Genomic DNA, 16986 nt, shown 5'->3' with positions numbered 1-16986 from the left:
CCTTCCATGCCAATGTCATATTGGTTGAGGGCAAAAATCTAAGCAACTAATTTCTGCCCCTCAACCATAGCCGTAGCGTCAATACTTTGTGCAGCTAATGAGACCACTACGCAAAGTAATTTTTTTTTGTTCTTTTGCTGAATTAGCAAGATTGGGATTTTTGTTATTTTCAATAGGAAGACGTACTATTACCATTCAATTAAAGTGAACTTTAGATATAGCATTCACAAATAGCACCAAACATGTGGACACAATAAATTTTAGCAGGATATAATCATAAGTTGCTATGAGTTAATGCAACAACTGCCGACAAGTTAATGCAAATATTGACATTAACCAAAGATCAAAACCACTCAAAAGTTAAGTTTTTATAAGAAGAAAAGAAGGAAGAAAATGATGAATAAGATGGACTAGTATAATGTATGAGTGTTAGATGTTTGTTTCTTGTGTGATACGTCAACACGTGTGTTTTGCACGTGTATATATCTTTCTTGTATTCTTAAAAAAAAATGTTACTCAATCTAACGACTCAGGCGTGCATAACAACTGAGTTGGACACACAAGAAAGTTCTACTATTTGATTGGCTTTCTTTTAGGCTCTCCTCCTTCATTTATTTGGGTGCATGCATGTGGATTCAATCATTCAACTACTAAGGTTGGAAATTTGAAGCTTTTTCTCTGTTTAGGAATTTTGAAGCAAAGATGGTGTTTGGTGGGGGCAAGAATTAATGTTTGAATGTTGTGAGAGAAGTGAAAAGATGAGAGATGCTCTGAAACCTTCAAATTTGTTTTTCTAATTTTGTTAATTGAATGGGACAACAGGGGGGTAGCCTCTTAAATAATGGCCTTACTTGTGACAGGACCATCTCTTTTCTACCTACATTTTTCTCAATAACTTATACCATATACTAAATTTTTGTATATCATATCATGATAACAGAATAAAATGCGAGTACCAAAATGCAAGAATAATTCTCTTGGTGTGAAAGAATTCGGTAAAAACATCAATTAAGGATGAAACTGAGAAAAATTGCTACTAGTTTATTAAAGTATGTAAATCACATTTCCGGATTTTTTTTTTCCGTTGTCTTGTCGTAGATAACAAGAGTTGTCATGATTCATGAAGAGTTGATTAAAGAAATTCATCAAAGAATTAAAGGCATTGAGAGTAAAATAGCTAGATGAGAAAGAGAACCCAAATTTTGTTGATGGGGATTGGTTAAAGTATCAAAGAGAAGAGTTCCCACACATAACACTACTTATCTTCTTAGAGCATCCTGGGTGGTTGGCCCAAACTAATATCAAAAAAGAAAAGTCTAGGCAACCCGTGACCGTTACTCGTACCGTCTTGTCCAGAAAGAAATTCACACATGGTTGGTCAGACTTCTTGTCCACAAGGAAAATTCACACATGGGTTGCCAAACTTGTTGTCCACACAGAGAAAGAGACATGAAGTCATAACTCAATGAATGGAGAGAGACAGAGCTCCATAAAAAGAGAACAATTGAACAAATGAGACTCATCACTACTAAGAGTGAAAGAGAGAAAGAAAAAGAGAGAGAGAATGCCAATAGTTGAAGGTCTCTTGGTTAATGGTGTAACTGAAATCTTGAAGAAACTGTTGCCCGTAATCTCAAATGAGATTAGTCCTTTTTGGAACGTCAAAGGTGATCTGAAAACTCTTGAGAAGACATTGGAGACGATTTTGGCGGTAATATCTGATGCCCAAAATCGACAAGTGAATGAAGATTCAGTCAAGGGTTGGTTGAAACGCCTCAGAGATGTAGCTTACGATGCTGACGACGTACTTGACGAATTTGCCTACGAATTAATGCGTCGAGATCACATTATGAACAATCATCATAAGCGAGACAAGGTACGCAATTATTTACTTTCACTAGTGTCCAACAACCCATTGGTGTTCCGTTACCAGATGACTACTAAAATCAAAACTATCAACAGAAACTTAGATGCTCTTACTAAGGAGATGGCTAGGTTTGGATTCAACCAGCTGGGTAGTACTAATGATCATCTTCAATGGGACGGCCGAAACAACACTGACTCCTACGGAGATGACTCGGAAATTGATGTCGAAAGGGAGAATGATTTATCCTACATAGTTGACTTGCTGATTAACTCAGATGCACATGGTGATGAAAAAGTTTCTGTCATATCCATTGTGGGTATGGGAGGAATCGGAAAGACAACACTTGCTCAACGAGTCTATAATCACCCGACTGTAACCAAACACTTTGACTTAAAAATATGGGTTTATGTCTCTGATCGTGATATTGTTGTCGATAAAGTTTTAAAAGATATCCTTAACACAATTACTGGATCTACTTGTGACACACCAACAACTGATGTGTTGGTACGTCGACTTCGGGAAGAGTTGAACGGTAAGAAATATTTGTTAGTCCTCGATGATTTTTGGGACAAAGATATTGGAAAATGGACGAGTCTTAAAAGTCGGTTGGTAGTTGGTGCTCAAGGGAGCAAAGTTTTAGTAACTACACGAAGCCTTGAGGTTGCATCAAACGTTAGGGCAGCGATTTCTCCATACATTTTGCAACAGATTTCGGACAAGGGTTGCTGGTCGATTATCAAACACCGAGCATTTTCTCCGGGCGGAGCACGTGAGAGCTCATATATGATAGATCTAGGGAAAGAAATAGCAAGTAAATGTGGCGGTGTTCCCCTTGCAGCACAAACACTAGGAAGTGTTATGTACAACAAAAATCAAGAATGCGACTGGGTCAAAATAAAAGACATGTCCATAATGACAATATCAGAAAAAGAAAGTAGAATAAAGGAAATACTGAAATTGAGTTACGATCATTTGTCGCCTAATCTAAAACAGTGTTTCTCTTATTGTTCTATATTTCCAAGGGGATGGGAATTTGAGAGAGAAACTTTGGTCCAGTTGTGGACATCAGAAGGGTTTGTTCCATCCCTGATGAAAGGAGAAGGAAATAAATTTGTTGATATTTTGGTAAACACTTCACTATTCCAGAATGCTTCACGGTTAAAAAATGCTTCACGATTTTCAATTCCCCCAAAAGTGTTACCACGGGAACGTAATTATTACAAGATGCATGATCTTATATATGACCTTGCACAAAGTGTTAGTGACAATAATGAGTTCTTAAACGTGAAGGTGAGCGAAATGGATGCCATTTCTAACAAAAAATTTCGTCGTCTAGGGGTGGATTTTGACAAGAAAGAAATTTCAACAACATTTCCAAAGAAACTGCACACTTTTCTTACCTTCAATGCAGAGGATAGATGGGAATCTAATTGTGTGTTTAGTAATAAGTACTTACGCATATTAGATTTGAGTCATTCAACGATTACGAGTTCACCTCTTTCTTTTGCCAAATTGAAATACTTGAGATACCTTAACCTCTCAAACTGCTCACTGCAAGTACATGATTTGGCTATCGGTGCTTTATATAATTTGCAAACACTCCTATTAAACAACTGCGATGATCTTCGAGGTCTCCCTGATGACATTGGAGCATTAACAAATCTAAGGCATCTTTCTCTTGCTGGATGTTCTGAAGTTGAAGAACTGCCCAAGTCTATTTGTGGCCTGTCTAACTTGCAGTTTCTGTTCCTCCAGGATTGTGTTAACTTACAAGGGTTACCCAGTGACATAGGGAATTTGAAAAAACTGAGAATTCTTGATCTCTATTGTACTGAGATAAATAAATTACCTGACTCCGTTAATGATTGTCATGATTTGGAAGTGTTGAATCTTGAAAGTTGTACAAATCTTGGTGAGCTACCGAAAGACTTGGGAGCTTTGAAACATTTACGTGTTCTAAATATTTCTTCAACAAGTGTAAGAGATTTGCCTGACAATATTACTGAATTGACGGAATTGATGAAATTAGATCTTCACCATAGCAAGGTAGAAGTATTACCTGAAAGAATTGGAGATTTGAAACTGAGGGAACTCAACCTAATAGGTACTAATATCAGTTTGTTACCTGAGTCATGTACTAGCACCGGTGGGCTACGCAATCTGGAGAAAGTAAATCTGGGGAACTGTCAGCCTCCCAAGTACATAGGAACTTGGACGAACCTGACAAGTCTTACATGGTCCCACACCACCATAGGAACAATGTCAGGTATGGATCGCCTAACTCGTCTTGAAACATTAGATAGGTATGATGTGAGTGGATCACATTGTACTGCTGGTGCTGGTGGTATTGGAGACCTGGGAGGTCTAAATCTCATTCGTGGTTACTTAAAAATTAATTATTTGGAGAGGGTAAGAGGTGGTGGAATAGAGGAAGCCAAACTAGCTAATTTAAGGAGAAAATCAAATATTATGGATTTGCGACTAAACTGGCAGGGTCCTCATTCAGTTATTGATGATGACTATAATGATGATGATGATGATGATGTTGATGAAAATGGACATCTGGATGAAGACGTACTGGAGGGCCTTCAACCTCATTCTAATCTGAACACACTGACAATTACTGGCTATAAAGGTTTGAAACTTCCATCATGGATGACTGGAGGGCCTCTACCAAATTTGGTGTTACTGGAACTGAAAAACTGCAACGCAATTCAACAACTTGGAGGCCTTGGTCACCTTCTTCACTTGAGATATCTTACTTTAGTTCATTTGGAAAATTTAGAAGAATGGATTGAGGAGGAGGAGACAGCTCCCATGCTTTTTCAATTGGTCATTAAATATTGCCCAAGGTATTAAATAGCAACATGAGTGCTCTGGTGATTAGAGAGTGTCCAAATTTCCAAGGGTTCCTTCCACATATACAAGACATTGATTTACAAGACCTGGAATGCTTACACATTTTAGATATTGAATGGTTGCATCCTCAATCTGATAGTACAAGGAAGGTTCTTTCGGAAAAGTTTAAGCCTCTAAACTAACTTTCCTCCTCCTCCTCTATACTAGTTAGTTTGACTGGGGCTACTACTTTCCTCTCTTACTTTCAAAGGGTGATCCAGATTGAGGCAGCAGCAGTGATATGCAACTAACTGAGGCATCCAATAACACAAATTTACCCAAACTGAAGAAAAACAAAGACGTCGATGTCAGAATTGAGTTTCCTATTTTATCTGAGAGTTCCGTTTATTTAAAAGTTCTGTTATTCAATTTGAGGTTTCATCTACCAATTATGTCCATCTAAGGATTTAATAATAAGAATTCCAACAATTTATCTTTTAACTGATCACAGTTCAATCTTGTTTCCAAGTTTTATTTGAGATCTAGTACAATTAGGAAGCTAATTGAAGCTTGAAGATCGACTCCATCGTCCTTTTAAGTAGTCCTCCAGAGAATGATGGTTGTTTGTTTCAAAACTGCTGAATGATGTAGTTGTAGTAGTAGTAGTATCATAGTACTCATTCAGATCTAACAAAGCAAGATGTGATTCCACACTTGAATCTGGATATAAAACCATTCAATCTACCAAAGTAGAAACTGAAATAGATGGAACCATTCAATCATATTTGGTTGTCCGCATCCTTGATGCTCCGTGTATGTTGGATTAACAGTCCGAGAACACGCTATATAACCAGCATCACAAGCTCCAAATCCTTGAAGTGATTCCCATGCACAATTCACGACAAAGTTTTCTCATGGGTGTACCATTCAAGACAACCTTCCAATCAATCAGTAAACTCGAGGCGAGTTTCTTTGAAGTGGAGGAGACTGATGCAGGGGGATTTTCATGAGATATTCCAAGTATCTTGGATATCTTAAAATCTAATTATTTTAGTAGTATAATATTTTTGTTCTAATTATTATTTTTAACAGTTTTATATTTTTAGGAAACCTTTTAGGTTTTAGATTCTAGTATTTTATTTATTTAGAAGTTGTTATTAGAATTTGATTAGGTTTAGAAAAGTAGTATTTTATTTATTAGAATTCTTGATGCCACTCCTTTTGAAGTTCTTTCTTTCTAAGCAGTAGCATCTGTTATTGATGATGTCAAACAATATAGTTTTTTTCTTGGCTTCACCTTGCTTGCTGATAAGTTTCTGTAAACATAACCATCTATTTGTTCAGTAAAAATTTGTTTTATGAGCGCGAAATGAATAGTTCCACGTGAGAGAAAAACGATTTAGCAACCATTCTTAGTAGCGACCTCTAAAACATTGAGCTAAAGTAGATGACTGCCCGACCTTATTGGATACTTTTGAGGGTTAATTATCATGTAGAAAATCATATCGCTTTATACATCGATCTCATTGTTTTCTACTAATAAATAACAAACAATTCAAGAAAGGTATGTTCATATTATAATAAGTATATACTTATGTGCATGCATTTCTTAATGATGAAAAGGGAGTACATATATATATGCAACTTCTATTTTCTTTTTGGTTGTTCTCTCCTCATTCTTTCTTTTTCAATCTCTTCTTTCAATGGTCTCATGACTCAATGCATGAAACACAATTTACAACATTCAAAATGAATCAAATTTATTCATTATATGTTATTTGATTTGAGTTTATGAACAAATCACATTTACTGATCACAACTTGACGTGGACACAAGCAAATGTGAGTTATTAACAACATGAGAGATGCTAGAATCACAAAAGATTTTGATAAAAAAAGGTTCCCAGCTGATGTGGCGGTTGTGATTTTCATCTCTCAACGGCCTAGATTTGGTCAAAGTTTGAAACCACATCCGCCACATCAGCTGGGAACCTTTTTTTGTCAAAATCTTTTGTAACTTTATCATTTCCCTAACAACATTACCTATTTACATCACCTTCCATGCCAATGTCATATTGGTTGTCTGTAAAAAATGGTTTTAGATGTTATATCCGTCCTGGGAATATTTGTTTTTAGGTGTTTCGGGATCACATTTGCTAACAACATGACATGACTAGAAAAAGTGATTTTTTTTTTCTTTTTTTTTTTCTTTTTTTTTAAATATCACCTATTCTTACATCTGCTTCTATGCCATATGTAGATGTTCTAATTGTAATGCAGATATTGATTTTTGCCCCGCAACCAATAGCTATAGCATCAATAGCTTGTGCAACTAACGAGAACCCAAACCAGTCTTTTGTTATTCCTAGAACTGCAGTTGGATGGTGTCATAGACTAAGCAAAATAAGTTTTTTTTTATTCTTCTGTTAAATTAGTATATTCGAAATTTTGTTATTTCAAGTAGAAAGACATACACTTGTCGTAATTTTATCAGTTTAATTACATGGGGAATAACTAATCCTCAAACCGAGACGGGCTACTCAGAAGATCCACACGCATGCGCCGGTTTCCAAGGGTTGTCGACGCTCAACCTCCCCTTCCTTAGTTATCAGTCCAAAATCTCACCCAAGTGGTTATCTGTAGATAGGTTCTGGTGCTGATCTTTCGTTCCTGGCTACACGTGGTAGACATTCAAATGAAAGATCATTAATGGGGCTTCCTTCTCGACATGCAGAAGCCCTAGGGTCCAATCACTCTAACCCTTTAAGAGTAGAATTGAAGAGCCATCACAAACAGAGTTGTCTCTTTCTCATCTTCTCCATTCTCTTCCTCTCTCTGATGTCGTCTCTTCCCCAAGTTAACCCTGAAGATCTATCCAAGTTAATGTCGATCCAACTAAGCTTATCAGACTACGGCAAGTTAACCATTAATTATCCCAAGCCATCGGAGATAAAGCAACAACCTGTTATATCGTCTGGATTTCTCGCGAGGTTATGCTGCCAGTACGATTATGGAATAGGCTTCATCAGGAAACATCTCTCTGCTCAGTCTAGATTTTTCAGAGAGAGTAGGATCACTCCCTCCTCCACAGGGCCTAATCACTTCTTTATCAAACCCAGGAACCTTATTGCACTAAATGAAATTAATCAAGGTCGGCCTTGGGTGATCAGAGGATACCTTATAGTAATGCAAGAAGTGGATTTCCCATTCCAGGGAGAGGTTCCTAATCTGATGAGTGAACCTATGTGGTGTAGTCTGTCTGGGTTGCCATCATCCATCCAAAACAGACACGACTTAGACATCATTTTCTCTTGTATGGGCTTCATTCTTCAAATCCAACCACGTAACTTCAGCAAAGTCACCAATTCCACTCTTAGAATTCAGTTTTTGTACGATGTGCGTACACCATTGCTAGCCACTCTTAATTCGGTTTTTTCAGATGGAGGTAAGCCTATCAACTTCAGCTATCTCAAATTTCCAAAGGCCATATGTCACAAATGTAGGATTGTGGAGCATCCTATCACTCCCTGCCTCCCTAACCATGATCCTTATCTCAAGGTCCCTATGGAAGTGAATTTTGTTGGCCATGGTCCTTCTGAGAACTGGGCCCTCACTGTCGTCCCCCCAAACCCTGCTCCATCTCACACAGTCCCTCCTCACGAAATCTTTAGCCAGAAAGGTAAGAGGAAGGACTTAGATAAATTGATTGATGTTAAAATCGAAATCGATGAACATCAGCAATTTATGAGCAAGAAACTCAAGGAGCATAGTGTGGGTATAGGCACATCAGTCCCTGGTCATCTTCATGGTTGGAGTTCTAGTCATTCTTCTGGGTCTTCCTCATTCACTGGCTATGGTCCATCAAGTTGGTACACCCCCCCTCCGGAGTCCATCGACAGTCAGGAAGAGCGTCGAAGGCACATATTTGCTGATCAACTTTTGGAACACCCACGGCAATTAAGGTCTAACAGGAGTGATGGTGACAATGAGTAGCCTGCAGTCTCGGTCTTGAATCTTAAGTTTGCTTGGTTTATTTAGTAATTATAAGTTTCTGTTAATGTGGTTGTTCTATCTTTTAGTTGTTTATATGATCCTTCTATATCCTCTAGTTAGTTGTTTTTTGTTGAAATCTCTAGTTAGTTACTTCTTTTGTTAAGAGATCTCTAGTTAGTTACTTCTCTGCCAATAGTATAGGCAGGGAATCAGGTCAGTTGGAAGTCATTTTGTAAGTGATCAAGGTGTATGTTTCTGTTATAACACCATAGAGGTGCTACTGGTAGTTAGTTTCTTTCAATTTACATTTCATCTTTTAAGTCGTATGTTAACTTAATTTGTATTAGATATATACTACATATCACTTGCTGGCCCTAGTATTGGTTCTGGATTTTAGCTGGTTCTCCTTAGTCAGACCAGGAGTGCCGTTAAGATTTTCATGCCTGATCACTTGGACCTTCATTAGAACCCTCAGTAGAACTTCTTAGACGTTTCGATCGAGCTTCTGGAGTGCCCCTATCATTCCCCTCTTCCCTTTCACCCCATTGGGTCTCGGTGGAGGGCCTTTAGACTCCGTTTGGGCCTTCTCTTAACCGACCCTTTCTCATCTCTTTTCTGGCCTAGATGGCGACAAGCATGGGGCCTAAAGTCCTTAGCTGGAATATTAGAGGTATTAATTCGTTCAGTACGCGTAAGCACCTCATGAGTATGATTAATAGGAACAGCCCCGACATCATTTTCATCTCGGAAACTAAAACAAAATCTAATAACATTAACAAATACATAAAAATCAACAAGCATTATGATCATTACTTCGTAGAGCCAACCAATAAGGCCGGGGGCCTAGCCCTTTACTGGAAACACAACCTTAATCTTAAAATCCCTTATGCGGACTCTAATATGATCCACATGGAGATCAGTAACACCACCCAGCACCCAGAATACTCCATAACAGGCTTCTACGGTAGCCCTTATAATAAAAATAAACTAAAACCTTGGAAAATGTTAACGAAACTTAATGTCAGTGAAGAGACTCCCTGGATGGTTATAGGAGATCTCAATGTCATACTTGATAACAAGGACAAGGAAGGAGGTAAGCTGGGTATGAACTCAAATAATCATAGGATCCAATCTCTTATCAATAACCTGAATTTGACAGATATGGGGTTTAAGGGCTACCCATACACTTGGAACAACAGACAATATGGAGAAAATTTTATCCAGGAAAGACTGGATAGGGCCCTTGCCAACCTTCCCTGGCTAAAAAAATTTCAACTCTCGAGTATTACCCACCTAGAAAGTGTAGGTTCAGATCACCTCCCAATACTACTAGATGACACAGACTTAAGCAGCCACAAACCTAAACCATTTAAATTCATGCGTACTTGGATGTCTCACCCAGACTGCCACAAGTTCATTGCTGACAAATGGACTACCACCAACAATACCCAAGTAAATCTTAAAAATCTTAGTAGACATCTTACGAAATGGAATAAAACGGTATTTGGTAATATAGACAATAACATCAAAAATTTAATAACACAACTCAATAACATTAATAATAAAACAGAATACAACTCCATACATAAACAACTAGAAGAACTTTATACTCTCCAAGAATCCTTATGGAAAGAAAAATCTAGAAACAACTTCATCACAGTCGGAGACAAAAACACTAAATACGTTCACTCACAAGCCATTCAACGGAACAGAACCAATAAAATCTCAGCCATTAAAGACTCTAATGGAGACTAGCAAGAAGGTCTAGAAAATATCCAAGCTATCTTCACTTCGCATCTCCTCAACATCAGCACGACTCAAGGCCACAGTGCTCACCTAGGCATCCTCAACCTCTTCCAGCCTTCAATCACTCAGGAGCAAAATATAGAACTAACCCATATCCCTGATCAGGAGGAAATTAACAGCGCAATCAATAGTCTTAAAAAAGAAGCTGCCCCGGGGCCGGATGGGTATCCTCCCTTCTTCTTTCAATCCAACTGGGACACTGTCAGCCCTAATATTTACAACTTAGTTCAGGATTTCTTTGTGACGGCTGAACTCCCACAAACCACTAATCATACCCACATCTGCCTTATCCCGAAAACCACTACCCCCCAAACTCCAGCGGACTTCAGACCTATCAGTCTCTTAAACACGACTTATAAAATTATCACTAAAATCTTGGCCAACAGATTCAAAAACACGTTACGGGACATAATTTCTCCGTTCCAGGCGGCTTATGTCCCCGGCAGACAAATCTCCGATAACATAATTATGGGGCAGGAAATCATTCACTCTCTCAAAAGCATGAGAGGAGCGCATGGATACTTTGGTCTTAAGCTGGACATGTCGAAAGCCTTTGATAGGATAGAGTGGACCTTCCTCACAGGAATCATGGCCAAACTGGGCTATTCGGACCACTGGATCAGAATGATCAACCAATGCATTACTACTTCTTCTATGGCGGTCCTAGTCAATGGCCGCCCCGGTCCTGTTTTCCACCCTTCTAGAGGAATTAGACAAGGAGACCCGCTCTCCCCATTCTTATTCACGCTAGCAATGGAAGGGCTTAGCAGACTCCTGAAAGAGGAACAGGATAAAGACAACTTCATAGGCTTCCCCACTAAAAACCCTAATCTTTGCATTTCTCATCTCCTCTTTGCAGATGACTGCATCATCTTTGGCCGCAACTCGCTAGACAATATCCACTCCCTTAAGACAATTCTTAAGGTATTTTGCGAGGCCTCGGGTCAGATGATCAACTACGCTAAATCCAACATCTTCTACTCTAAAAACTCGCACCCGAAATTTAAGCGTATGATAATGAGGTCTCTTAAGGTTAAATACGCCTCCACTTCGGAAAAATATCTAGGATCTCAGCTTTTCATAGGAGCTAACAAAAAGCAGATATTTAACGATATCCTTCAAAAAATTAAGAGAAAATTAGACAAGTGGAATCATAATTTCTTATCTCAAGCGGGTCGTACGATAGTCATCTCGACTATAGTAGCGGCCGTACCCCGATACCAAATGCAATGCTTCGCCCTTCCTAAGGATACATGCAAGAGCATTATGACTTTGCAAAAGTCGTTCTGGTGGGGTAAGTCCAAAGGCATATGTACCAAATCATGGGCTTCCATATGCCTTCCTAAATACTTGGGCGGTCTAGGTATTCACTCAGTCGAGGTAGATAACCAAGCTATGTTAAGCAAACTAGCTTGGAGAATCAAAACCGAGCCGGAAGCGATGTGGGTTAAGCTATTAAAAGCCAAATACTTCGATAGGTCAGATAACCCAGGACCGACAAAACCCTATCATTCATGGATATGGAAGAACATCAATAAATATCTCAAGCTTATAGATAACTTTACAGCTTGGGAGGTCCATAACGGTAAAAGTATTAACATCTGGACGGACAATTGGATTCCCAATACCCCGTCTATTCTACAAAACCAAAACTCTAACCTAACCAAGGTCGAACAGCTCATAACCCAAGGAACTTGAGATGAAAATTTATTAAACCAAGAATTCGATAATGAGACTAAGAATCACATTCTCACCATCCCGATAATGTCAGATAGTGAAGACCTAAGGAAATGGACCCTCACAAAAAATGGTAAATTCAGCGTCAAATCTATGTATCAACATCTGAGGCTCAGTATGAACTCCCCCCAACCCCGGTCTCCCAATTGGAACTTTCTCTGGTCCCTACCAGTGGTTCCTAGAGTTCAAATCTTCATTTGGAAAATCTGTAATAACGCTCTCCCCACTAAGGATAGAATCGGAAAATATACTGATAAAAATCTAAACTGCCCAAACTGCAATGAGACGGAAACTATCGAACATGCAATTCTCCACTGCACTATAGCGAAAAACATATGGTTCTACTTTAACATCATATCAGAAAATATTTCATCAGTTAGAGACTGGATCTTCACCTGGGAAAACATTAATTCCACGGATTGTGCGGCGAACAATATTCACTATGCCACCATTATGTGGAACATTTGGAAAATAAGATGCGACCATTGTTTCCAACACGAAATCAATAAGCTAGAAAATATGATCTCGATCATCACGACATTCCCTCAAGTACTAAAAGAGCCAAAACCTAAAAACAATTCGGACCAAGGTAGATGGGTCCCACCAGAATCGCCTTTTGTCAAAATAAATGTGGATGCTTCATTTCTAGACTTGAATCAGACAACTGGTATTAGTCTTGTTATCCATGATAATGAATCGAAACTAGTCGAAGCGGCAACTTTCACTACGAGATGCAGAAACTCAGAAGAAGGTGAGGCAATAGCAGTCCTAAAAGGTATACAATGGGCAGAATCTCATGAATATAAAAGAATTATAATCGAAAATGACAACATCAATATCATAAAATTCCTTCAAAAAGGAAAGAACAATATCCAATGGCAATCTCAAGTGCATATGAACAAAATTCTAGAAATAAAAAACAGATTGAATATAGTCAAATTCTCTCACACCTGTAGGAAATTCAATGGAGTGGCAGACAAGCTGGCAAAATGGGCTCGCAAGAAAAACAGATCGAAGACTTGGAAACATGTTCCTTATTTTCTTTGTAAAATGTATTGTAATAGAACTCTGATTTCCATCTAATATAGTTTATCATTTCAACAAAAAAAAGTAGAAAGACATACTATTACCGTTCAACTAAAGTCAACTTTAGATATAGTAGTCACAAATGGTGGGCAACTTGTGTAAACAACAAAATTTTGGAGGATATATAGAATCATAAGTTGCTATGAATTAATGCAACAAGTTATTGTAAGGGAGGGGGAGGGGGGTGGTGTTGTGGAGCAAAACTTTCGTGGACATTTGAGAGTCCGCGAAAGTCTGAGGCATTCAGATCCAAACATTTGAGAGTCCACGAAAGTCTGAGGCATTCAAATCCTGACATTTGAGAGTCCAGGAACGTCTGAGGCATTCAAATCCAGACATTTGAGAGTCAATGAAAGTCCGAGGCATTCGATTGTAGACAAAATATGTCCCAGATTTTGGTGGACTTCATAGTTTGATGGATTTGTGAAGGATTTGGGACAAATTTGGAAGTCAAAATGTCTTTCAAAAAACAAGAGACGTTTGAAGTCTATCATGTGATCAAACAACAATAATAATATTAAAATAATAAATGTCCACCAAATGTCCATCAATGTCCACAAATATTCACAGATGTCTACAAAGTCGAAAAATATATTTTTGAAATGGTAGTATAAATATATTATTTCATGTGATTAAACAATAATAATAATATTAAAATAATAAATGTCTACCAAATGTCCACAAATATTCACAGATGTCTACAAAAGTCGAAAAATATATTTTTGATTAGCACAAATAGAATATGCATTACACATTTTGTCAATGGACTCAAGATCTTAAAATGTCCCCAGGACATTTTGTCTATGGATCAAATGTCTTGAAATGTCTATAAAGACATTTTGTCTACAAACTCTCAATGTCTTGAAAATGTCTATGAACACATGTTGTCTATAATAAGTCATCCGAAATGTCTACGGAACATTTTGTCTATGAAAGTCTGTGAAAGTCCCGCTCCACAACCCCCAAGGTGTTTCCTCTATCCCTATCATCATCTTTATTTTGAAAGATGTATTACTTTATTTGTTGTACACAAGATTGACGAGTTTAAGTGATTCATGTTTGATATTTATCCTAAAATATCCAATGACAATATGAGGTTGCAAATAATTATTTTATATACTTTATGAGAATGGTGAATGATAATTTCCTACCATATATTGAGAAAAATATATTTGATAAAAGAGATTTTTTTTTTTGATGAAAGTGATAAAAGAGATTAGTGTGCAACTATTTGAGAAGATAAAAAAAAAAAACTATTAGAACTATAGGTATGAGTATCAGATATTATTCAATGAATATGATTTTATTTTGAGTTAATTCTTATATGGCCCCCTACTTTGTGACAAGCTTCAAATATGGCCCTCAAAATTCTGTAAATTCAAATATGGCTCCCTATTTTTAAGTTAATGTCCTAACTACCCTTCCTTTAAATCCTTTTTCAAAATTAAAAATAAAAATAAAATCTTAATTCCACCTCATATCCCTCTCCACCACACATCTCTCTCCACGTCAACTGTCTCTCTCCACATCACCTCTATTTCTAACTCACCCCTCTCTCTCCAACTCACCCCTCTCTCTCCAACTCACCTTCATCTTCTCCGATTGAAGTCGCCTGCCGGAAAATTTTTCGGCCGGCGACCTCAAAGAAAAAAAAAATCTCTCATCTCTCTCTCTCTCTAAAAACTCCGGCGAAGGGGGTTTCCCTTCGCCGGAGCCGTGAACAGACTAGATCGGTCTGTTCACGAACAGACCTTGGGTAGGGCAAATTTCATAGTATTTTTTGGGTTGGTCTTCGTGAACAGACCTTGGGTAGGGCAAAGTTTTCTTCCACTCAGATTTGCTGCATCCATATTTGAAGAGCAGTTGAAATCACCAAATCTTCAAATATGGATGCAGCAAAGTTGGATCAATTGAAAGCTTTCATCAATCAATGCACATCTAATCCTTCTATTCTCACCGATCCTTCTCTCCACTTCTTCAGAGATTATTTAGAAAGGTAAATCTTTCAAACACAGATCACTCAAAACCCTAAACCCTTTCTCTCTCTAGATTATCTCTCTAGCTCAATGTTTTTATGCAAAATTACAGTCTCGGTGCTAACATTCATGCTTCAGCTTACAAGTTTGGAGAGGCCCCTCACACCCATGAACCGGTAAGCTCTTCTGCATGAACCCTAAAAAAGAAAAAAAATCTGATTTTGGGTTTTTGATTTTTGAATGATTTTTTGTTTGCTTGAATTTGTTGGGAATTATTAACAGAAGAGTAGAGCAGTTGATGAGAGTGATGATGATGATATCGATGATATTGAAGATGAGGAAACTAAACTTGCTGAAGATCAAAGATATGAAAGTGATGAGATTGTTGAATCGGATATTGAACTTGAGGGAGATGTTGTTGAACCTGATAATGATAGAAGCTTTATCAGATGGTAATTATTTATGTTTTGTGAAGTTTTCCTGCTTTAAACAGATGATTATGTTCATAGAGCTGTAATGTTCGTGAACAGACCGATCTGGTCTGTTCACGGCTCCGGCGAAGGGAAACCCCCTTCGCCGGAGTTTTTAAAGAGAGAGAGAGAGATGAGAGAATTTTTTTTTTTGAGGTCACCGGCCGGAAAATTTTCTGGCCGGCGACTTCCATCGGAGAAGATGAAGGTGAGTTGGAGAGAGAGAGGGGTGACTTGGAGAGAGAGAGAGGTGGGTTGGAAAGAGAGGTGATGTGGAGAGAGAGAGGTGATGTGGAGAGAGAGAGGTGATGTGGAGAGAGAGAGTTGACATGGAGAGAGATGCGTGGTGGAGAGGGAAATGAGGTGGAATTAAGATTTTATTTTTATTTTTAATTTTGAAAAAGGATTTAAAGGAAGGTAATTAGGACATTAACTTAAAAATAGGGGGTCATATTTGAATTTACAGAATTTTGGGGGCCATATTTGAAGCTGGTCACAAAGTAGGGGGCCATATAGGAATTAACTCTTTTATTTTTGCAATTACTTTATTGTTTTTAAAATATGCCCCCCACAACGTATAATTCCTGACCTAACCATTGCCCAAATCGTATATTTTTAATTCACTGTCCTCTCCCTTCACATTTGTGTGTCCTATTCTTTTTTTTTTTGTTGAAACATCATTAAATTGTGTAACTATATTAAAAACAAAACAGGTTTTAAATTTAAAACGACACAAATGATCAAGCAGCAAACATTTTGGCATTGTACTTGTTTTTTTTTTATGAAGGCATTGTACTTGTTAGTAATGGGTGTTGTTAAAATGATTAAAAATTCTTATACTCTACTTTTAAAGATGAGAGTTTAAAATAGATAAATTAAAAAGAAAATTGGAACACTCACATGTAGACAGAGAGTATAAAGTTGCTTGTAGACTACACCCATGTTTTAAACACAAAACACAAATCACTTTTGTTTTTGTTGAGGAAACACAAATCACTTTGCTTGTGTCTTCAGTAGGTGAGTGTCATTATAAAATGAATGGGGAAGCACACAAATGAATGGGGAAGCACACAAATGTATAAAGAAAAATGGGAATGCAACATCTCTTTATGTGTAAAGTTTCTTTAACATCAGCTTTGTAGTCCTTTAACAAAAAAAAAAAAATCAGCTTTGTAGCCAACAATCTTTAGTTAGAGCAGTAAGAAGTATAGTCT

The 16986-nt window shown here is 37.7% G+C and overlaps 1 protein-coding gene and 1 pseudogene across 3 annotated transcripts in view; one reads left to right on the top strand and one right to left on the bottom strand.

Annotated features, from left to right (window-relative positions):
* The window catches only part of LOC147542232 (terpene synthase 10-like), a 52136-nt pseudogene that overhangs the window by 11042 nt on the left and 24108 nt on the right, over positions 1–16986 (bottom strand). The gene's annotated exons all lie outside the window — the stretch shown is intronic.
* LOC147542234 (putative disease resistance protein RGA3) lies at positions 1525–5206 on the top strand. 2 transcript variants are annotated; one of them, XM_086636543.1, is made up of 2 exons: positions 1786–1876; positions 1963–5206. In XM_086636543.1, exon 2 carries the CDS (start codon positions 1988–1990, stop codon positions 4724–4726), a length of 2739 nt encoding a protein of 912 aa, XP_086492669.1. In that variant the 5' UTR covers positions 1786–1876; positions 1963–1987; the 3' UTR covers positions 4727–5206. The 2 variants fall into 2 exon arrangements, with proteins under 2 accessions (XP_086492668.1, XP_086492669.1); XM_086636542.1 differs by having other exon boundaries at positions 1525–5206.

The sequence above is a fragment of the Eschscholzia californica genome, unplaced genomic scaffold (genome assembly GCF_041429995.1).
Source record: "Eschscholzia californica isolate CP2 unplaced genomic scaffold, dmEscCali1.0.p SCAF_4, whole genome shotgun sequence".
NCBI classification, from domain to species: Eukaryota; Viridiplantae; Streptophyta; class Magnoliopsida; order Ranunculales; family Papaveraceae; genus Eschscholzia; species Eschscholzia californica.
This window is presented reverse-complemented; position numbering and strand designations above follow the sequence as displayed.

What these genes read in the sequence shown, in the direction of transcription:
- LOC147542234 (XM_086636542.1), top strand. Translation starts at nt 1,565, where the DNA reads ATGCCAATAGTTGAAGGTCTCTTGGTTAATGGTGTAACTGAAATCTTG.